This window comes from Drosophila pseudoobscura, chromosome 3, assembly GCF_009870125.1.
Source record: "Drosophila pseudoobscura strain MV-25-SWS-2005 chromosome 3, UCI_Dpse_MV25, whole genome shotgun sequence".
Taxonomy (NCBI): domain Eukaryota; kingdom Metazoa; phylum Arthropoda; class Insecta; order Diptera; family Drosophilidae; genus Drosophila; species Drosophila pseudoobscura.
Window position 1 is genome coordinate 6,823,558 of NC_046680.1, and position 22,501 is coordinate 6,846,058.

Consider the following 22,501-nt stretch of genomic DNA (forward strand, 5'->3'; position numbering starts at 1 on the left):
TCTAGGGATAATTTTCTCTGCCATAAATTATGGGGCCTCATCTGTGGATGAACGAGCACCAATTATGCTTTTCTCAAACTTTTCGATTGGCCATTTTCTCCCAAAAAAAAAAGAAAAGAGAAAACCAAACTTTAAGCCAAACTAAAACCCAAAATTTAAGCAGAGATACATGTCTTCTAAATGGAACGTCATGCGGCTAGATGAGGAGCCACATGTGTCGGACTGACTGTCGGTCTGGAGCTTGGCCCCCAAATCTGACTCGCACTCTGGTCGAGGGAGTGGACGGAAGCCTCTTGGAAGCCTGTGTGGAACGGAGAGCTCTCTATCTATCTGCAGTTAATGTGCAACAAAATAAATGGGGAGACTGACAGCTCACTCGGTCAACGCAGGAGCTCCCGGACAGCACGGCAGCCACGCCACAGGCCAAAGGGGGGCTCCAAGGGATCCAAGGAGTGAATGTTCACGACGATGACTTTTAAATTGTTTTATTGAGGTGCCACCCAGTGTTTTGCCAGTCAGAAAGTTTAGCAAGTACCGAAATAAATGAGAGAGAGAGAGAGCTCGGAAGTCCATTTTCTGGGGCCATTACAAAGCTGCCATTTACTGCTGTCCGCATGGTCTGGTCCTTTGCGGGGGCATGTGTGTGGCAAGTGTGTGGCATGTGTGTGGCATACAAAGTCAAATTTACTTGCCTTGCAGATTGCAAAAAGCACTATTCAACAAAACTGAGGCTGCTTTTGGGCTCGATGGTGCCATCTTTAATGCATTTCCTGTGGCACAGTGTTCCTCCCCTCCACCCCCTCTGGCCAGAGTTTTGTGCTCTGTCACCGAACTGGCGTTAAACTTTTGCCACATGCTCGCATAAGTAGCATCTGCCCCCGTCCAATCCCCAATATTGCTCTGGCTGACAAGTCCGCACAAAAATGCTCATAAAATGTCGCCCAGGACATCGGGCAGGCCAGGATGGAGGACTCGGACTCGGACCCTAAGCCCCTGTCAGTGGGTATTACCAGCTCAGAGCTCACAGGAGGCAGAGGGCGGAGTGGCACTGTGGCAGGGACCTCGCCTAGTTGCAACATCATCATCATGGCCTCGGGTATGCAGCAGCAGCAGCAGCAGCAGCTCGAACTCTGAAGCAATTTACGTGTTGGAAAGTTAATGCTGTGTCGCAGATTAAAACCAAAACATGCGAACGGAACGGAAAGGATGCACCAGGAACGGACGCACCAGGCAACAGGCAACAGCCAAGGTGGAAGAGAGCCTTTCCGGTTCGAAAAAAGCTGCGTGGCCGTGTGTCATATTAGCACAACAGATTTAACAGAATCGACCCTTTGGACAGAAGCGATGCGATGCCGTAACAGCGACAGTGACAGTGACAGGAAGGAAGCTCAAAGTTCCCATTGGCAGCGCAAAGGATGCTCAGAGCTAATGCAGGGGCCAGGGTGGAGAAGGTGAGGTCAGGCCTCGTGAACCGCTTCATCGGAAAGGTTCCAGTGGCAAATGGTCGTGCCTGTTGCCTGCTTCCACATCCATCCATCCATCGAATTATTGTACGCGTATACATATATAGAAAAACACAATTAAATATTTAGACCTGGGGCATTTTCAATTACACGGCCCTGTTTACAAATAGAACTCAAACTCCGACTCAGACTCCAACCAACGAGCGAATGAAACGCAAACCGAAACTGAAACTGAAACAAACAAAAATCGAAATCGATTTGCATGGTGGAGGGGAGGGAGGGGTGTTCGTGGTCGCGGGAATATTCATTCATTGAGTAGAATTTTTCCAATTAAATTTACAAATTTTTTCATTAGTTTTAAGGCAGACAGACAGAGAGACAGACATCCGCGCAGATTGGTTTCTATCTTTTATTGGCTTAGAGGCAGCGACCTCCCCCTCCCCCGCCCCCTCCACGACCCAATAGGAAATGGTTATTGAAATTGTTTCAAACATTTTACGCCTTCGCCAAAGGAGGAGGAGGTCATTGGCATGGGCGTAGGACGCCGCCCACTGTTTTCGTATCTTATTGGCAGCCTCAACTTTTGTCACGTGTCAATATGGACATGGCCCAGGAGCAGGGGAAGGAGCAGGAGCAGGGGCAGGGGCAGCAGCACGAGAAGAAGCTCATTTAAATTTTAATTTGTATTGGCATCGAATCCTAGAGAGTGGAGCCTCCTCCAGCCATGACTTTTGTTCCAGAAAGACAAAGTTTTTCGGTGGGGGAGGGGGTGGGGGGCATTGACAGTTGCTTTTGCTTTGCGTAAAACTTTCTACGGAATTCCCATTATATTTCAAAAGCGTTTCCAGTTGACTTTTTGGCCAGGGCCGATGCCGATGCCGGTGCCGGTACGGCTGTTGGGGTCATGAATTCGTTTTGGTTTGAGCTTTGATTGAATAACTGAATGATTTTCACCAACTGAATAGAGAGAGGGGGCGGGAGAGAGTTGAAAGTTTGGCCTAATGAAATTCTATGATAGCATTGGGAAAAGAGCAAATGATGGCAAAGGGGGAAATCGTACGGAAATTGTAGAGATATTACAAAACAGTAGAATATATTGTGGAGACCTGTACTCATGGATTGCATTTATACAGCTGAAAGGAGAACCGTTAAGTAAAGTCTTAGTATTATAAATGGGGTTCCTTTTATCTCTTTCTCGTTTCTCCTGGTTTCCACATCTATCGTTTCTCTATCGTTTCCTCCACATTTGCTAATCGTATCTCCATCGTTTTTTTACTCGTTTCGTGATCGTTTTCCCTCGATAATTCTTTGTTTCTTCTTCATCCTCGTTTCCTTCTCGTTTCTTCATCACTCCTTCATCGTTTCTACCTCATTTCTACATTGTTGTTTCCTCCTTTCTTTATCGTTTCCTTATCGTTTCTTCCGCGCTTTCTTTACCCTTTTTTCCTCGTTTCTTCATACTTTCTTCCTCGTTTTTCTAACGTTTCTTTATCGTTTCTTCATCGTTTCTCTATCGTTTCTCCAATGTTTTTTTTATCGTTTCTTCCGCGCTTTCTAATCGTTTCTTTCTCGTTTTATCCTCGTTTCTGTCTTATAGTTTCCCAAAAACATCCCAAAACCTCTTCCCCTATCTTTTATTTCCCCTGAATATGCATATACCTCGCCTCCCCTCCTCTTAACAACCCATCAGCGAATAGCCCACATCATGCTGAATAAAAGGCCACAAAACTGTCACACACACACACACACACACTCGAGTATGTCGCATTTTTCGTTCTTCTTTTTGTATGAAAAAAGTGAAACCAAGAAATAAAAGAACCAGACAAAATCTTTAATCGATTTATGAATTGTTCAACATGTCCAGAGCGACGCAGTGCACACACATACACACACATGCAAGGAGGAAAAAGGAACAGAAAAAAGGGGAAAAGGGGCGGGGGAAATACCCTTGCATTGCCGGCCAGAGAGAGTCCACAAGAAATGCCCAAGACAATGACAGAAATTTCGAAGGGGAAGTGTTTTATTTTATATTATTTTATATATTATTTTCCTTTCTCGACACTTATCCCCTTTAGTCCTATATACCCTTTGTTTCCACCAAGTACAGGGTATCGCGCAAAAGTATTGACTGCATTGAGTGATGCCCAGCATCGGCAAACAATGAACCAATTTCATTTAAATCGCATAAATTCAAATAAATAACAGCAAGCCAGCGTCGACACAGAAATCGCAAAAAAAGATACCTCAAAGGGGAGAATCGGCAGAGAGCGAGGGTCGAGAGGGGGGCCACTCGAGATGAACCCCAGCCGCGTTCCGGGCTGGCAGGAGGGGGCGGGGGCACACACAAAAGATTTAATAAAATATGACACACAGAGAAAACATACAGAGAGCAAACATAAAAATCAATAAACAATAAAGTTGATTTATGCGTCAAAGTGTCAATTGGCAGTAGCACCGGCACCCCCCGGCGCCCGGCGCCCGTCGCCCGTCGCCCGGCCCACGGATTCGCATGTGGCATCCATGGCGTATACGTAATTGCATTTGGCAGTCGACTGGCAGGCAGCGCTTTTGTTGTCGAGAGCGCGGGCTGAAACGCATTTAAGTGCTTCATTCAATATTCTCCAATTCTCTCTCTCTCTCTGTCTCTCTCTAACCCCGGTTTTTCTCCTTTGGAAATTTTAAACATTTTATTTCGAAATATTTTCGCTCATTCAATGAATGATGGAAAAATATGCTTTTGATTTTATTCCCGTTGACCGGCATTTATTGTTGCAGCTCGTGTTGCAGTTGCAGAGCTTTGACAGGGGACGGGGGGCCAGTGGGGACAGTGGGGACAGTGGGGACAGTAGGGACTCCACAATTCATCTGTCAACCAAATCAATTTTGTGGCTTCAGCCATTTATCTTTGTTAGCGCTCAATTGACGGGGCAGCAGCCGCCGAGGCAGCTGTGGCTCTCCACTGTGCCGCATCCCGCGTCTCGTGTGCAGTGGCACAGAGTGGCAGTTGGCGACTGGCCGCAGCGATTGGGCGATTGATTTCGATTTGGAGCAGCGACTAATTGAGCAGAAAACCCCGCACTCGCCCCCCTTACCACCCCCCCGGGTGTAATGATTGCCATTTAATTGGGTTTTGGCCAGCTTTTGTTTGCGCGCAAATTTGCACCGAAATACGAATAAATATTTGATGGGCACGAATATTAGCTGCAAAATGGATTACAAATTCATTCCCCCATCGAGTGAGCAGTCCCGCTGTCCAGAGCTAAATCATTGATGAAAGCATAATTCATTCAAGTATTTTCCACATGCAACATGTTGCACAACCGCACATCCTCTAAGCGTTGCATCGCCATGTTCCTTCCTTGTTGCTCCGGTGTCCACGTAATCAGCTCAAAAGAGATTATCTAGGTGCGGGCTCGGGCTGTGGCTCTCTCTATGGTCTCTCCTTGCCTGCCACAGTTGCAATTCATCAACTCAAATCAGAAGAGACACAGACGCCACCCACTGCGGCCACAAGTCAACGAGGTGATTTGCATGCAGCCAAGAGCCCGAGGGTGCGGATTAGAGGCGACACTGATTGGGCCGCAGTCTTGCCGTTAGAGTTGTAAGCGTGATGCACGAGGCACCAGGCACGAGGCACGCACTGCTCGGATCTGACTGCCTCAAGTGGTAATCAAACACTCTGTAGACCAAAAGTTATCCACCAGCTGCCAAATACTGCAAATACTTTTAAAAAGCACTCTACTCCCTTTCAGCCTTAAAAACCATGTCCCCCCCCCCCTCTCCATACACTCGTGGGGTAGCCCCCCCTGCCCCCCACTCATGGGGTATCCGCATGCGTTACGCAAATTGAATTTGTTGACTGAAAATTTATGCAACGTCGCGTCGTCGTCGTCGTCGTCTGCAAAAGGAGCAACAAAAGTGGGGTAGGAGGGGCGGAAGGGGGGTGTACAGCCAAGGGCCAGTGCAACACAATATACTTGGCCCCCACCGATACGTACATATATCGCGGGGCAGAGTTGCATTCGAAATTCATGTAAAAACTGCCAAATGCGGACAAAAGGGGGGGGGGGGGGGGGCAGGGGAGGCTGTGGAGCATCTCGCCTGATGGAGGGAAAGAGAGAGAGAGAGTGGAAGAAATTTATGCTTTGTTTTGCCCTGCCGAAACATGGAACATCAATTCTCGTTAACTTTTCATGCACGACTGGCCCGATGGCACACGGAATACATACCATTCCATACCATACCATTCCGTACCATGCCTTACGCCGAATGCATTTCGATTCGATTCGATTCGATCCGATTCTTTGCATAGCCATCGGACCCTCCAAAGGAAAAACAAACCAAAAACCAAGTGAAAACCATTGCATACTGAAAGATGTATCTACAATCTTTTGGTGGTGGTGGTGGGGGGCTGCGAGGGGGTACCCCATACCCTTTAAATGTTTAATGAGTGTCCTGTGGCTAACGCTTCTGTCCGAAATACACGGCCACGCATATTAATGCTATGAAACAGAGTAAAAATATAATCACAAAGCAGCAATATTTGCGATTTTGGCACCAACAACAGCCGGGCTGTGCGGAGTCCAGGGAGGAATCCGCCGAGGGCTCCACAATCATTTTTTTTTGCTATTCGGAAATAAAGGAAAATATTAGGAATTACTAGCGATATTGATTCGCAATTTGTTCGATTGATAATTACATGCCTGACATTTGACACTTGCCTGTGTCTACGGGAGTGTTCCAGGTACAGTTGTGTTCCCAGCTTCGATCGAAAAACTTGCATGTTTCCATTAACTTCGAGTAGCCTTCCTTCGTTTCTTTGGCTTTCAATTGCAGCCTGGTCTTTCCACTCATTTTGTCTATAAAACATTCATCATTATTTAATATTTTCAAACGTTTAAGCCGCTTACCCGGGGTTTGGCGACCTGTAGCGGGTTTTTTTGTAGTACCAATCCGCATTTTTAAGAAATATAATACTTGATTAAAATAATAATTACAATTTTTTTTAAAAACTCTCAATCTTACGGAGCCAATCGGTCGCCTCTCCGATGATAATATTCCACCACGATCGGTCCGGGGTTGCATTCTTGGCCGTCGCGTTCGGGTTCTGCCCAACCCCCTTCTTCGCCCTCGGATTCCTTCGCTGCAAGTATCGGCATTCTAAAAATATAGATCCAGATATATCCAGTCTCTGACTAGAGTAGAATTCAATTTTGTTTGATGTTTATGTCCATGAAAACCTTCCATTTCCATTTGGTTTTTCCTGGCTACAGTTGTGCTCTTTGTGCAATTTTCCCTGGATTTTCATTTTGGCATCTTTTGTGGCCTTAGTTTTTGCCCCACAATTGACTTTTTCCAGCACATATTCGTTTCCGAATCATTGGCTAACCTCAAGCCTGTTTCATCATGGGAGCAAATGAGAATCAATTGTTTGCCGTCTTCGCCTCCGATTTTACACACAATTGAGCTTTGGACATGGCCGACATAAACCACACGAATTCGTTTTATTAACTTGGCCAGTGAAAAGCCCATATATTTTACGCACATTTCCAAATCTCTGCCACTCGAATGTAAATATGCAAAGCACCTCCTGGTGGGAGTCTCTGACCTTCGTGACAACAAAGAGCACAACGTTGGCCATTCAATAAAAATGTAAATTAACTTATCAATTACAATGCCCCCAAACAAAAACACAACAAATAAACTGCATGGCCATGAAGGCGGTTACGGAAACTCCGGCGGATGACTAGACGCGTGCGGCTCGGCTCCCACTCTCCAGGAAGGCAGGACAGCTGTGCGGCCACGAATGTGGTATGCTCTTTGCTCTTTGCCACTTTACAGCTATCTTTTCTTGGCTCAGAATATCACTCACTTAGCACTTGGTTCTTATTGAAATATTTCTCATAGTTGCGGCGCCTTAAATCAGCTGTTTTGGCGATGGAACGTCATTAATACCACGCACTATCGATAGACTCTTACAATTCAATCGTTAAAAATTAAACACAAACCAAAATTCAATGTTTCTTTTGATTAAAGACCATGATGCCAGAATAACCAGATTTTTCCTTCAAAGAGAGCCCTTTTCCACACTTCCAAAAGCAACCTTGAGCAGAATAGAATCTCCGAATTCAAGTATTTTTCAGGGATTTTTCCCAATCGAAAGATGTTCTAGAACTATCGATAGCCAGCCAACGATATAGTATCACAAGCTTCCAAGTGTCCATCTTCTTTTTGCATATTTTCTGCATAGAAATTTATTAAGAAAAAAGTTTAAAGAAAATGAAACCCAAGGATGACTCCGATATTGATTGGTCCCAGCTGGCCTTGGATCTGTTGCTGTACGATGCGGTGGACAGGAACATCACGGTGAGCCCGGAACTGGCCAAAGAATTGCTGAACATGTGCTTTGGTAAGTGAACCAGTGCGCGGAGAAGAAAACTCTCTTGAACGACTCTCGTGTTGTGTTGCAGGTGATGCCATGGATTCGGTCCATGGGGCGCTGGCGGTGGCAAAAGCCTGCAACCGCAAGTACATCCTCAAGGCGGATCTGAGAATGTTCAACTACATCTGTAGCCGGGAGAGCGACAGTACGGATAGCCCTTCCTCGCAAGGCCTGTGACTCTCAGACTTTTTTCATCGCGACGCCAGTGACTCTCAGACCTTTTGCTTCGCGACGCCTGTGACTGTGAGACCTTTTTCTTCGCAAGGCCAGTGACTGTAAGACCGAGGCCTGTGATTCTTCAACCTTTTACTGGATCTACTTTCAATGGCAAATGCTTTCAAGGCCCAAAACTGATTAAAACCAGGATTTAAATTCATCTCTCGTCTTTCGAATGATCATCGAGCAGAAAGTGCAGAAAGTGTGAAATTTTTGGCTAAAAGTTATTCGTAAACCATTTCTTACAGTTCCCAATATCGTAATACCCTTTCTGTTAGGGTACACAAAAAAATGTCTCCCCTCCACGGACTCAAGGTCCAATCTTGTGGCCACTTTCTACCCCTCCCCCGCGCCCTCTTTCCCACCGGCAACGTAACGTTTTTCTTATGCAAATTTCCCCCCAGCGATAAAATATTCCTGGCTCATAATTTTTATTTCCGTTATTCGAGTTTCAAGATTGTATTGCATCCCCACGCCCGTCCCCATGGCCATCCCCTCCAGCATTTCATTGCGTCTTTTGGGAAATTTGCCTTGCTAATATGGCCAGGACGAGGGGGGGTGAGCGGCAAGTGTCTGCCAGGCTGTCTGGCGGCGGCCGGGAAAATAGGTTCCTGGTCCATCCAGATACAGTTACCATCTCCAAGGGGACATTGTGATGCCTTAAATGACGCAAGTTACGACTGTCACATCGGATAATGTCTTAATTGACTGGAGAGCTTCACTGGTGGGGCCTCACTATAAAGCAAAGCGATTGGGATATGGGGGTTGGGGGTGGGTGGCTGGTAGGCGAGTTACAAACAAGATCAAAGACCACCTGGATGCGGGGCGCCCTTTCTCTCCTTTCGAATGGCTGTCCATTTTCGTGTCTGTTGTTGGGGCAACTCTACACTTTTGACAGCACCTTGCCACGAGGCAGAGCGAGAGATTTACACATCACTCGAGCGAGCAGCAGCCACCCACAGAAATTTTCAGCCAAGAGCTGATACAGCGACCCCACCTGCCCGCCCGCCGTCTTCCTGAAGCTCCCCTTTCTGCTGCCAGAATCGGCTTCTCCTTATGCCTTCTATTGCCGGAGAAACTCCCTCTCGTGCCGCCAGAACCTCCCCCTCTTTCACCCACAGAAACTCCTTCTCTTTTTGCCTCATCGGCCACAGAATTGAAGCATCACAACGAGTGTGTTCCAGGCATAATCAGAGGCGAGGCCACTGAAAATGCAGCATAGAGGAGTACATAAGAGGGAGTCCAGGCCGGTTGTCGGCAGTCGGTAGTCGCCTAGCCATGATGACCACGATGATGATGATTGGGCTTTGGTTTTGGGCCTGGTCATGCAAGGGGCATGCATTCACACCCGTCCAAGGGGCCGACGAAAAAGGCCTTTTCCAGCAAGTCAGACAAATTATGACCACGTTTTCAGAGCTGGCTTTCAACGATTGCCGGCCGCTCCTACAGGAGAGTGCTTGCTGCAGAGAGCTCCTAGTGCCTGCTGCTGCTGCTGCTGGAGCCATGCGATAAGCATTTGCGTGATTAATGAAATTTGATGCCAAGTCACAGGCTACCCCCTACCCTAGAGTACCCCACGAGCCCCAGCCAGGCCTCCAGTCCATTCCCAGGGTCCCGCTTTCAGCTCCGACTGGGAAAAAGAGTTGCCAAAAGCCAACTGCGGAGGTCTTTCCATAAATAAACAATTAGGTCTACCAGTTCCAGCTCCACACCACAATGGGCGCGGGGAGGGGGAGTAGCGCCCGCCCAATTAGAACACGTAAGCGAGCACGCTTTGCCCATTTGAATTTATATTGAAATTTAATTTAATTAATAGAGCGACTCGCGAGAAGGAGAGTCCAAGACTCGGCCAATCAGCCGCCCACTCAGCCACTCACCCACCCACCAGGTGTTTGGCGTCTCTCTACCTTCCCCTTCCCCTCCCCCTCCCTCTCCCTCTGTTATCGCAGCGGGAAGTGTCGAAACAGTCAACTCAATAACTGTTTATTTTAGTTGGCACATTTCCAATTTCGGTTTGGCCCATGTTTGTCGTTGAGTCACCCGTTGAGCAGGGCAAGGGGGCAAGAGTTTGAGGCTGATTTGCTCTACACACACACACACACACACACACACACACATATATATACATGCATACTCGTTTTGTAGAGCTCTTCAACGCTTTTCCGCTGGTCACGCAGTTTATTTTCATTGTTTTTGCATGGATTTTCCATCTCAATTGGTTTGCCTCATCAATTTTTCCTAGAAAGTTTTTTAGAGCAGAGAGAGAGCATAAACCAAGATAAGTATGCAGGGAATCAGTGATTGTTTTCCATGGAAATATATATTTATTGCCAAAAAGTACTTTATTTTGTGGATTACAAAGCCTTTGAGCGGTAGTTCCTGCCTAAAAAGCCACTACTTTGATGGATCTCCTTCGAATTTCCACTTTTCTGTTACATTTCTGGTCTCGAAAGTGGCTCTGTTTCGTAAAAGATGTTTCCCAAAATTGTATAGTTCTTCAATTGAAGAAAGTATCTTTCTTAGATGTGATTTCAGTTCCTTTAAAAATCGTATAACGCATGAAAATCATTTTTAAGAGCTTCGCTTTAAAGCTCCTTCTATGGAAATCATCTTAAGGTCCCTCAGACCATGTTCTTATCTTCAAAGATGACATTTCCCCTCCCCTTTGTGGATAATTCCATTCATAGCTGCAGCTTCCTGCAGGTCCACACCGTAGAGGCTTCCTGCAGGTCCCTTCCAAGTGGCAGATCTTTTCCTATGCAGATTTTTGTTTTGACTTTTCCTTCCATTCACTTTCCAATGGATTCGTTTCGATCTCCGCCCACACAACACCCACCCACCGCACAGTGGCTGGCAATCCATTCTGTACGCCCATTTGCTACCGTTTAGCCAGATTGATTTTGGGGCCAGCCGTTGCACGGCTGCATGTTGCACGACTCCGCTCCGATCATTTCTCTAACCCGCCCACCGATGCACCAATGCAGGAGTGCACAAAGTTCCCATCAATCAATTCCGAGAGACCAAAGCCGCCCATTCCTGGAGTGGTTTGAAGGCGGTTTAGGCCTCCTCCTTCGCCTCCTCCTCCGGCTCCTGCCACCGCTACCGCTTTTAGGTTGTAAAAATTGTTTCGGCATCATTTTTCATATCCACAACCAGAAAAACAAAACAAAAAAAAAAGGGAAAGAGCGAAAACAAGAGAGGAAGAGTGCTGTGTCGGAAAACAATATCCAGTCGAGAGGCATCCAAACAGCGGGTGCCTCCATGCAGAGCTCCTAAAATGCCAGGTGGGGTACGTGATCGTTGCATTTCGTTCTGGCTTTTGTTTGTGCTGCCATCGACACCACTACCAGTGGGGGCACTCCCCGACCCCCCCTCTTCCGACCCTGTTTGCTCTTGGCCATGAAGCGCGAGAGATAGAGAGAAGGTTTTTCGACGGTGTAGCGCGAATTTGTTGCAATTTCTCATTGTCAGCGAACGCGTTCGCCGGTAAATTTTGATTAAACGCTCCACGGGAATTCACTTTGGCTTGCACTTTGTTTTTGCCAACCGCCAAGGCGAGGCGATGGGGGAGGAGGGTATGGAATGGAGCACCCATTACCCAGTTGGTGGCCAAACTCTTTTCATTTGAATTTTGATAAATGGAGCCCGTTGCAAAGCGATATGTTGTGCAATTTAGTGATTCGAAATATTGAAAAGATAGTTAAATATTTGTACAACTCTCTCCCTCTCTCTCTCTCTCTCCCTCTCTGGTAATAAATGGATCTGTGTCTGGGTCTATCTGTGAAGTTCATGACTCAACCACTGTCGTGGGAACGAGAAAGGTCTGGTATCGAAGCACATGTCCCATCCTTCTGCCACTCTTTCCACAAGATTAAATCGATTGCTTGGCCCCTTAATAAACCTGATTAAAAGACAACTGCCATCAAAAGGAGAGCCCAAATTGCAGTCCGACTACAAATTGAGGGCCCTGCCAACAAACAAGCTGTAATAATAATTTCGTGCCAATTAATCAGCGTTAAATCAGAGAACAGCGAGGCCCGGGCGGCAGGAATTTCGATTTCAATGGAACTTCTTTCAACAGAAACGTCTCCGAGGCCAAACGAGGCGTCAACAATTGAAGTAAACGATATTCAAACCCGAAGCCAGGCCATGACTTCCATTTGGGAAGGTACAGGCTGCCCAGAAGGCAGACTTGACCAAAGGCAAGTATCCGGAAGCTGCCCCGAAAGCCCATAAGAAGCCTAATGTGGCCCCTCTCTGACGACCTGCGGACCTGGCAAGCGCTACATCAATGATTTCCCATAAAGGAGGTGAAAGATCTAATGGATACAGCGTCCTTTACACTTTTCCAAGAGGATCTTCGAGAGAAAAACCAGAAGGCCTTACATTACTTGACCGACAAGTATTCAGCCTTGGGTTTAATGATTCGCTTGACATTTCCGAGGGTCTCCACCGCTCCACCGCTCGAGGGCTTTTCGTTTTGTTTTCATTCGAGAACCATTGACTCGTTCGGTTCTTGTTTTCTTTAACCTTTTTTTAAAGCTTTTGTAAATACAGACAGACATACCTCTTTTCGGATTGTCTTCCGATTGCCAGCTTAATTGCTTCGCTGTGGGTCTGTCTGTCTGCAGGTCCGAGAGGCTCCCTTCAGAGATGGCCGTAGGTGGTCCATAACAAGCTAATGAAATGCGAATTCAGCATTGAACGAACGAGTGAGTGAGTGAGTCGGGCAACTGTCAAAAATCAACCTGAGGCACAGGGCCAATAAAGAACACAAAAAGCCAGCAAAAAATGAAGAAGAAAAATGAAGAGAAGAAAAATAAACATAAACGTCATGCAAATCGTATGGTAATTGCTGTCATCGCTGGCCCTTGGCTGGCTGGCTCTCTCGAGTGTTTTGTAAATGCCAGAAAAAATTAAATTCCAGACATGCATACAACAATAAATACGGGGAAGGGGCCACAGGGGGTACAGGGGGGAGGAAGCACACGTTAGTGCCATTATTCTGGCTGTCTGTCTGTCAGAAGCAAAGCAACAGCAAATGACATTATTCCACACTTTGGGCTCACAATCGAAAGGATTCTGAAAAGAAGCCTTTCTGCCGATGAATGCTGCGGTAGAAGGGTACTCTTAGAAGGCTGGTCTGGCATGGCTTATGGGTCAAAGCTCACCAAACTTATAGGATGCCAAAGGTTAAGATTCCACCGAAAAAACCAACGGAAACAGAGAGCCTTATCGCCGCACAGGAACTAGTGGCGGAAGAAACTGTGATGTCTCTATCGATGCCATCGATAATTAAAACTAATTACAGTATTTATTAAATTCGAAACAAATAAACAGCAGTATTTAAAATATTTTCCATTAAACCAAATAATTTTCAAGTGTTTTCCCCAATATTTATGTGCCAAAGGAGTACTTTTGTTGGTTTTCTCCAGGTATCGATAGCTCCAAGGCATAAACCAACACTGCCAGCAAAGCAAACGTTGCTCAACACTGTCACGTTTCTTATTTTTTGTGTGTTGCCATAAGGAGTACTTTTGTTGGTTTTCTCCAGGTATCGATAGCTCCAAGGCATAAACCAACACTGCCAGCAAAGCAAACGTTGCTCAACACTGTCACGTTTCTTATTTTTTGTGTGTTGCCATAAGGAAGTGCCCCCCCCATTCGCTTTTTTTTTATAGAGGTAAGATGATCCGCGCTCCGATTTGGCTAATTAACACATCGATTACACGACTGCGCGTTTAATTAATGGATGCTCTCAGCGGCGCTGGAATTGTGTGGACTTCTGGTCTTGGTTCTCTGCAAACTGGTTGCGCGTCTAGGTGTCTATTTTTAGGGCCAGGTGCAGCCTCCCATCCAATGCGAACCAGTTGTGCGAACCGCGCAATCATCGTGGCCATCATTACGAGAGCATCATCATCAAGTCGTTGGCGCTGGTGACAGACAGCCTCGGGCTGCCAATATCGCTTACGGCCAACGTCGCGACCATGATGGCCCGGCACCAGTGACATGTTTTTTCACGTTAATCTGCTCAGCCATAGGCGCATCAACACTCAACACTCGAGTCGGGGTCGTTCTTGGAGGAAGGGGCCTTGGGTATCGCTTACACACACAAACACTCCCTCTCCCTCCCTCTCTGTCCCCCTCCTGTGGCTAATTGGATTTAAAATTTGAATATTCTTCACAGCTCATTTGCCCGGAGACCTTTCCACTTGATCGCCTTGGAAAAACACTCTTGAATGATGGAAAAGTAAGCAAACAGCAGATCCGATACCACAGATTGAAACCTCGAAATTCTTTGGTTTTCGCAGCCCTGGAGACATCTGCCTGGTGGGCATCACCTGCAACAATGGCATCACCATCGCCATGCGATCCGAGGACTATCTTGTGTACCATTTGGGGGATCACATTTAGTAGGAGACCGTACCCAGGCTCTTTCCACAGACTTCCCTTTACCACCTTCCCTTTTGCCTTTCAGCTGCTGTGCCCACGGTGGGGTATTCGTTCGGGACATCATGACCGAGGTCAGGAATCAATTGGCGGCCAAATATCTGGACCAGGACCAAAAGATACCCGTCAAGAAGGCCCAGCAGCTGCTGTGGCAGCAGTATCCAGCGATTGCCAGTGCTCCGGTGCTTTTCGCTGGCCACGACTTCGAGAACAACAGACAGTACCTGTATGCCCCTCAGCAGGATGGAAGCGTGACGAACAACCGCTTCGCTGCCTGTGGCAGTGGCACGGCCCTGGAACAGGCCAGGATGTGGCTGTCCGACAAGTGGCATCGCGGTCAGAGCCTCATGGTGTCCGAGCAGATGGCCCGGATGGTGCTCAAGAACTGGGATTCATCTCAAAAGTCCGACAAGGATGTGTTCGTGATGTACAGGCGCCAGGAGGATGCTCCCATGGACGCCGATGAGTAGCCAAAGTGGAAATAAATGAAGCAAGGCCCTTTATGCCTTCCTTGCCATGTAATTAGCCACATTTCTTGGCCCTATTTTCCGCTGAAACAGCAGCGAATAGATTGGGTATCCTTCTCCAGGCCTCCGCCAATGATTTATACTCCACGGAGTGGCCGCTTGGATAATTAATAATGATTAAAAGAGCTGGCGCCCCAGCCCCATCAACAGGCGGGGTGAGGGGGGTGCACTCCCCCACCATCTTGCCAGCACGAGGCATCCAGCTGCGCTTTGGATTAACCTGAATTTATATGTTGTGCGGCATTTGAATAATTTCATATTGGAGGAGCATCGAGGCAGCTCTGGGGATCGGATCTATGTCCCTCGTTTTCTGTGCGCTGTGCGTGACCAGGCTCTCTCTCTTTCTCTCTTTTGAAAGGGAGGAGGAGTCGCCTCTGCCCCAACCCCTGCTCCTGCCCCTGCCTGGTGTGTGGTCCCTTCTTGTGTGGCATTATGGAGGAGCTCTGCTCTGCTCTGTTCTGCTCTGGATTTCCAACCAGTCATGACAGTTGCTAATTGATTTCCACGTAGATTGGACCTTCAGTTAATCGCTTCTTCTGTGGATCTTCCACTCTCCAGCGAGGAGCAGGCCATGCAATCTTCAAGATAGATCTGCAATCAGGGGTTTAATTGAGATTGGGAGAACATTTAAATATAGATTTGCCTGCTTTAGAGATGGTTCACATATTGAAAGATGTTAGATACATTGGCCAACAGATATGTATATCCAATGGATACATTCTCCTTTGCTTTATCCCATTTAAAACCTCCTCCTGAATGTGAACTTTATCTGCCTTTTCGCATCTGTTGCCGGCGGAAGGAAAAACCAACGAATATTTTGGCTCCAGTCTGAGCTTCTCTGTTGATAAGCAAATATCGCCTGTGGCATGTATCCCCCTGCCACACACAGTCCCTGCCACAATCCGAAACTGCAATCTTTGCCAAAAAAAAAATTAAATAAAAAATAAAATGTAAAAGTGTCAATGCCAAGGCGATAACCGAAGGACGAAGAGGAAATCGAACATCAAATATTCGCAATAAATTAAATGCGGCAAGTTCCGAGAAGGTGCCACATCGCTCTACACTCTCCCTCTCCCCCTCTCTCCGCCTCTGTGGCGGTTTTCAATAATATTTCGCTTTCAATCTGCTGAAAGCTGAGAAGATATTTCTCTCTGGGCTGTGGGGCACATCTGAATACGAAATCGTTGGTGTCCCTGCTGCTACCTTGTGATATCTTACTTTCCCCTACCTTTTGCATGCCCCTGCCACACCAAAAAAAAAAAAAGATGCAGACAGTGTCAACCTTTCGGCGGCTCGTGGTGAAATATATTTATGTGCATGCAAGTTGCAAGGTGTGACAACAGCAAAATTTATCTGCGGCATCGTTCCAGCAGCAGCAGCAGCAGCGCCTCTTCCCCTCTTGGGTGGGGAGGGTCGGGTCTGGCTACTGCAACTGGATTTATATGCGAATGGAGTCAGGGATTGCCATCTTAATGCGACATTAACTCCACGGAATCTGTATCTGTATCTGCAAGTGTGTATCTGCATCTGTATCTGTTGTTGTTGCTGCATCTCTATTTGTATGTGCCACAGGTCGTACGATGTCCATTATGCATACAAATGGGCCTGGGTTTATGGGTATTATCTATGGAAAGTAAATCTCCCAACTGCTGCACAGATAAATGATAGTCTTGGAGATCTTTGAGGATGTTTATAAATGATTTAAAGGAAAAACGAGGGGGAACGTTGTGAGTTGCTGCGGACACCGCAACTCTACGGTTATACCCGATACTAAGTCAGTATGGCTCTCCTCCGGCAGACGCCGCTAATATTTAACGACACGACAAAGAGTGCGTGCGAGAGAGACAGAAAATCAGTCTGAGCGTGACGTCGGGCACTGCGTAGCCACTGCAAATTGATTTGTTCCTTTTGGCTATACAAATTATCTGATCTGATTCAGACTCAGCAATCTGATAGATATGGTCGTTCTCTATGATTCTGCGTTTTTAGTTTTCTCGAATGTGCAATATTGTGGATGCAACAGATTCTCGTCCTTTGTGGGGGCGGAAGGGGGTGGGCCGAAATTCTGAGATATACATTTTATAGTGAGATTTAACAGAAGTGCGGATACCAAATTTGGTTACTCTAGCCTTAATAGTCTATGAGATTTGTGGTTGCCCCAGATTTTCGTACTTTGCGGGGGCGGAAGGGGGTGCGGCGAAATTTTGACATAAAACGGTCAAGGTCCGATTTCACAGGAGTGTGGATACCAAATTTGGTTGCTCTAGCTCTTATGGGTTCTGAGATCCTTGAACTTATATTTTGCAATTGGCAAAACCGACCATGAAACCTGTGTGTTAGAGTGAGACAGAGCGAGAATGAGTGAAATTGTTTTCGTGATTCTGGCTATAATAATTATACGATCTGGTTCAGATTTTGTAATCCGTAAGATATAGTCATCTTCTACGGTTCTGCGTGGATGCCACAGATTTTTGCTCTTTGTGGGGGCGGAAGTATCGGTAAGTAAGTTTGAGTATCGGGTATAATAAATAAGAATTTATGAATGGATACAAATGCACTACAACTTTTAAAAATATATACAAGAAAAATACTGGACTTCTTCGGAAAAATACTATAAAATATCAAAATTATTTTAAAATACTAAGACTTCTAGAAATGACTACATTTTAAAAAATACTAGAAAAATACCATGTTGTGGTTATGGCGCAAATAAATTATGGCGCAATAGAAGAAAATGCAGTAAAACTTTTAGGAATATACACAAGAAAAATACTAGAAAATACTAGAAAATACTAGACCTTTTTCGGAAAAATACTAGAAATACTACGTCTTCTAGCAATGATAAAATCCTAAAAAAGTTCATAAAATACTAGAAAAATACCAGATTAAATACCACACAAATTTATTATGGAGTAATAGCTGAAAATGCAGTAAAATTTATACAAATATAGACAAGAAAAGTACTAGACTCCAAAAAAATACTAGAAAATACCAAACAAATATTAAAATACTACTACTTCCACCAATAGAAAAATACCAGATTAAATACCACAAAAGTGCTACAAAATTTAAGTACAATACATATAGTACAAATAATCATTTGGAAGTTCTTTGAAGATAATGAGCTTTATATAGGAAATGTAGGGACAATCGGAGTTATATTTTTGAAGATTCATACATGCCATCCATTTGAAAGGACATCTCAGTGAGAACCTCTTACAATCTGAACTTTAATCGTGCTTTAATCTGCTCCCCAATTGAAGGGATATCGATATGTGTATATGTCTTTGTTTAAGATTAAAGTCAGAGACCTTTAACCCTTGCACTGCGACTGCTGTGTTGGCTTTTGTTCCCTTCTTCCGTGTGTGGCAGAGTCGTTGCTGCATAATTATTTATTGTTGCTGCTTCTGTTGTTGCCGTTGCATTGGCAGCTTTAATGAAATTGGAAAGGCAACATAAAGTAATTATTTTTAATTAATTTATAAATGCAGAAACATCAAAAATGGCAAACAGGGATATGGACTGAGGAACAGAAAGAGAGATGAAACAGAGCGTAAGAGTTCGTACGAGATAGATTATACGCTGGAGCAGTGAACCGTGTATAAAGCTCTCTCTCTCTCTCTCCCTCCCTCTATCTGTATGTATTGATACCCTATATGCAATAGGGATTCTTAGATCTGCAAGGACATGCAACAGTCATGCCTATAAATCCCCCGAAATCCCAGTATTTAAAGAGAAACTATCTGTATCGCTGGACTATATTCCATATCTATGATCGAATCTATAGATTTTCAAGAATATCTCCGCCTTCGACCTGTGCATAAAATCCTTCATTCTTTGGTTTCTTTTTATGGGTTTTATTTTTTATATTTAATTTCAGTTTTATATTAATTTTTTTTGTGGCTATTCATGTGTGTGTTGCATGCAACAAGCGGCACGAAGTGTCGCTGACAGCCATGTCATCAGCACTTTGAGGCAGTTATCCCACACACACACACATGCACAGGGAACGGAGAGGTTATTGCCACGCCCCCTTATACGTACACATCTAGGGGCGTGTGCAATGGCTGCAATTTCATTAAAATTTACTGCGGACTGCAACTGCAAAAGCGACAAAAAATTGTTGCGGTCAATTAACGTCAACAGCGCAGCGCGTTGTTGCCCCATGCCTCATGGCACATGCCACCATGCGTGCCATACCTTCTGTCTCCTGCCACAGCCGTCCCCCCCTCACCATTGCGCTCTGCTCATTAACATCCTCGCGATTTTATATGAAAACTTTTGGGTGTTTTATTGTTGTTGCCGGCGTAAATAAATAAATAAATTTCATTGACATATGCTCAGATAAATAATAGAGCGCGCTTTAAATTATTGCCCTGCGGCAGGGTCAGGATAAATGGGCAGCAGAGATACTGCCACACAGTATCCATCGCTGTGGCGTGTGAATTATGATCCGAGACACAACGGGGCGACCACAGAGTGCGGCCCAGAGGCTACATAACAATAAACGAAGGATCCAGAGTCCATGCCGCGACGATGGCGATCATTTTTAATTTTGCTCTCAACAAAAGCTTCCACAGATAAAGGTTGCAGGGCCACAAAGGCTGCACAGTACAAAGGGGGTCAAAGATAGTTTTTTGGCTTGAAACGAGGCTTCTGATAAGACATGATACAGTGGAATGGTGGGACAATATTAGAAGCCTGGCAAAATTACAATCTACGGGGCTTACAAATTTCTTACAAATCGGGCTAAAATACTCCTTAAAACATGACATAGGTGGAACCATTATCTAGATATATCTGGGTTTAATCTTAGACTCTTGATCCAAAAATAGCTCAAACCTCAAATGATATCGTGTGCGAAGCAAGGCTCAATTATGCCCCAAAATGATGGGGTTTAATATATAAGTGTTACAACTAATTGAATAAAAACCAATCAAATATATGGTATTGTATTAAAAGGTCTTTCAGATCAGGTCTCAGAAATCTAACCAGTGTCTGGCATATTTCGTGGGAAGTTTCAAGTTTTAGTACAGATCTTGGATGACATTATCATAAAAAAGACTTAAAATGTTATACAGATCTTTTAGGATTATCAAAGTGTGCCATTTATAAAGTTTTCTATACATACTCTTGGATAAACTAAAGGTTTCTACATCGCTAGGACTTGATTTGGGTACAGATGCTATTGGATTCTCTTTAAGGAATTTAAGAAATCCCATCTTTGCACACAGCTTACAGTTTTGTGCCTTAAAACTCTTTTAACAGACATCGGTTTTATTCTATATTTATCTATATTTTGTACTTATTATCTATTATTTTATCTATACATATTATTCCTTATTTTATGTACATATACATATCTAGAAAATATTTGCCCAAAAAGCAATCAACGAAACCAAATAAATGCTTAACAAAATGTATCTTTTCTCCGAAAATCTGTACGCAATTCAAATATTCTTTGAAGTCAGCCCCCCGCCCCCCTGGAGAAGGAATAGGAACCCAATCAAATGCAATGCCTGTCTGGATGGTTGTCTGGTTCTTTCATTTAATTGATAAACTTTCTCACTAAACTAATTTCCAAGGCGAGAGTGAATTCCTTCAATCAGAGATTTAATTAAGGCTCCCTTCTTCCGACGGAAGCCAAACAAAATTTCGCCTAAAATCGAACAAAGTGGCCGGAAGGAGGGAGGGAGAGAGTGAGATGCGTGTGTGCCGCTGGTCCCAAAAAAAAAATCAGTACCTATTCCCCATGCATAAGAATGGGGCGGGGCGGGGCGGTACGGGGCGTGTGGCACTAACAATAACAAAAAGCTGTCTCGAAAAACGAGAGGAAATTGCACTAACAGAACCGCAAATTAGTTTCGCTTTTCGCCCCTCCAATGGGAATGGGACTGGGAGTCCGAGTCGCAGTTGGAGCCTGTCCTGTGGCAAGATCTGGCTACCCGAAACGCACAATGCCCCAAAGCGAGGTTGAATAAATATGAAATATTTTCATACGCGCGCACTCCATCCCAAAGAGCCCGAAGGCGTCTTTCCTGGAACTCCAACAACAATCACCCCCATGACACGCAGCAGTGGCTGCCATTGGCTTTGGTTCTGGTTCTGGTTCTGGAAACGGGAGTGTGGGGCTCTGGATCGGCGTCTGGCTGCGGTCCCTCGTGTGGACCCTTCTCCTCTTCACAAATTGACGCGAGCCGCGCTCCAAAATTGCCATCAACGTTGTCATCGTTGTCGGTTGTTGTCGCTTGTTGCATCTGCATCTGGGCATCTGGGCATCTGGGCATCGGCATCGTCATCTCCACACTGCACTCCATATCCAGAAGTGCGCGCACACACAGACTCTTGAGGGAAGAAGGAAAGAGATGCCAAAGATGAGATAAACCCTGGGCCCTGGGCCCTGGCCCTTTGCTTTTTCTTGTTCATAAATTATAATTTTATGATCACGAACATATTCGTGGAATATTCGCTGTCGTGGCACAGAGTTGTCTCCATTGTCGCTCCGATCTGCGGCTCTGCTGCTCCCAGAGGCGTTAAATGTTAAAGTGTCTGGGCAGCGAGGTTTGTGGCCCTGGAAATTGGCTTCACTTCTTTCTGGTTCTTTCAAGCAGCTAGAAAGAGTGTCATCGTTTGTGTTTACACTAATTGAAGAAACTCTCCTCACTGCCACATCACATGCCCCATTCCATGGCCATGGCCTGCTTCCAGTTTTCCCTCCTTTTTGTTTTTGCGGATCGTTAAAATTCTTTATCGCCTGGGGCTTGGTTCGGTTCTAGGCCTGAAATTAGTTTGTTTTAGCTTTAGCCGACATTGAATAGAGGCGGTGCCCCTTTTTACGATTTTATTGAAGGTCGTAAATCAATTAACTCTCCAGCTCTTGGCAGAGATATTGCCTTATTTATGTGTATGTATCCCTTGTAATTATACCGACTGGAAAGCGCACAAATGGAACAACAAATATTCCAAAATTCCACTGAAAAAAGAGCTGCCACTTGGTGGGCAGAAAAGGTACTGGAGTTGCCGGACTGCGGGAAAGATCAATGGGAGGTAGGAGTTTATGCGTGGAACACCATTTTACTGATATTTTGGCCATAAATCAAAGCCTGGTTTGGAAATACTTGCATATCTCTAAAGTCAAAATTAAAAATATTTTCCTCTACATTAAGCATAAAAAAAAAACATTGTTTGGGGAACTCAAAGGTACGCAAATATCAAGAAACTTAACTCCTTTTACGAATGCAAGCAACTGGCAAAAAATACGAGTATATTAAAATGAAAACATACGAAAATCAAAGAGAAATATGTTAGTTTATTTTCTGCTTTCCAGCCGAAAAGTAAGACATTCAAACCACTTTTCACGCATCGCTTCGATGGTAAAATATTTACACAAAATTCGTCATCAA

At 45.2% G+C, this 22,501-nt stretch overlaps 2 protein-coding genes across 9 annotated transcripts in view; one reads left to right on the top strand and one right to left on the bottom strand.

Annotated features, from left to right (window-relative positions):
* Positions 1–5,852: 5,852 nt before the first annotated feature.
* LOC26533523 (uncharacterized) overlaps positions 5,853–22,501 on the bottom strand; it is an 88,432-nt gene continuing 71,783 nt past the window's right edge. The window contains exons 1-5 of one of the 8 annotated variants that reach the window (XR_004468577.1): positions 7,137–7,271; positions 6,489–6,623; positions 6,374–6,388; positions 6,163–6,322; positions 5,853–6,089 (exon numbers count right to left, since the gene is read on the bottom strand). Coding sequence is in view for 7 of the 8 variants with exons in the window: in XM_033377312.1 (XP_033233203.1) it covers positions 5,899–6,089; positions 6,167–6,322; positions 6,374–6,416; positions 6,489–6,623 (525 nt within the window). In the remaining variant the exon portion in view is untranslated. Of the gene's footprint in view, positions 6,090–6,162; positions 6,323–6,373; positions 6,417–6,488; positions 6,961–7,136; positions 7,272–7,335; positions 7,428–22,501 lie in introns of those variants that run through there. The other 7 variants (XM_033377313.1, XM_033377312.1, XM_033377316.1 and 4 more) reach the window with 7 other exon arrangements.
* On the top strand, positions 13,711–15,093 carry yip3 (yippee interacting protein 3). Its single transcript, XM_002138233.3, has 4 exons — positions 13,711–13,804; positions 14,309–14,371; positions 14,433–14,534; positions 14,600–15,093. The coding sequence occupies exons 2-4, from the start codon at positions 14,361–14,363 to the stop codon at positions 15,039–15,041; spliced, it is 555 nt and encodes a 184-aa protein (XP_002138269.3). The 5' UTR covers positions 13,711–13,804; positions 14,309–14,360; the 3' UTR covers positions 15,042–15,093.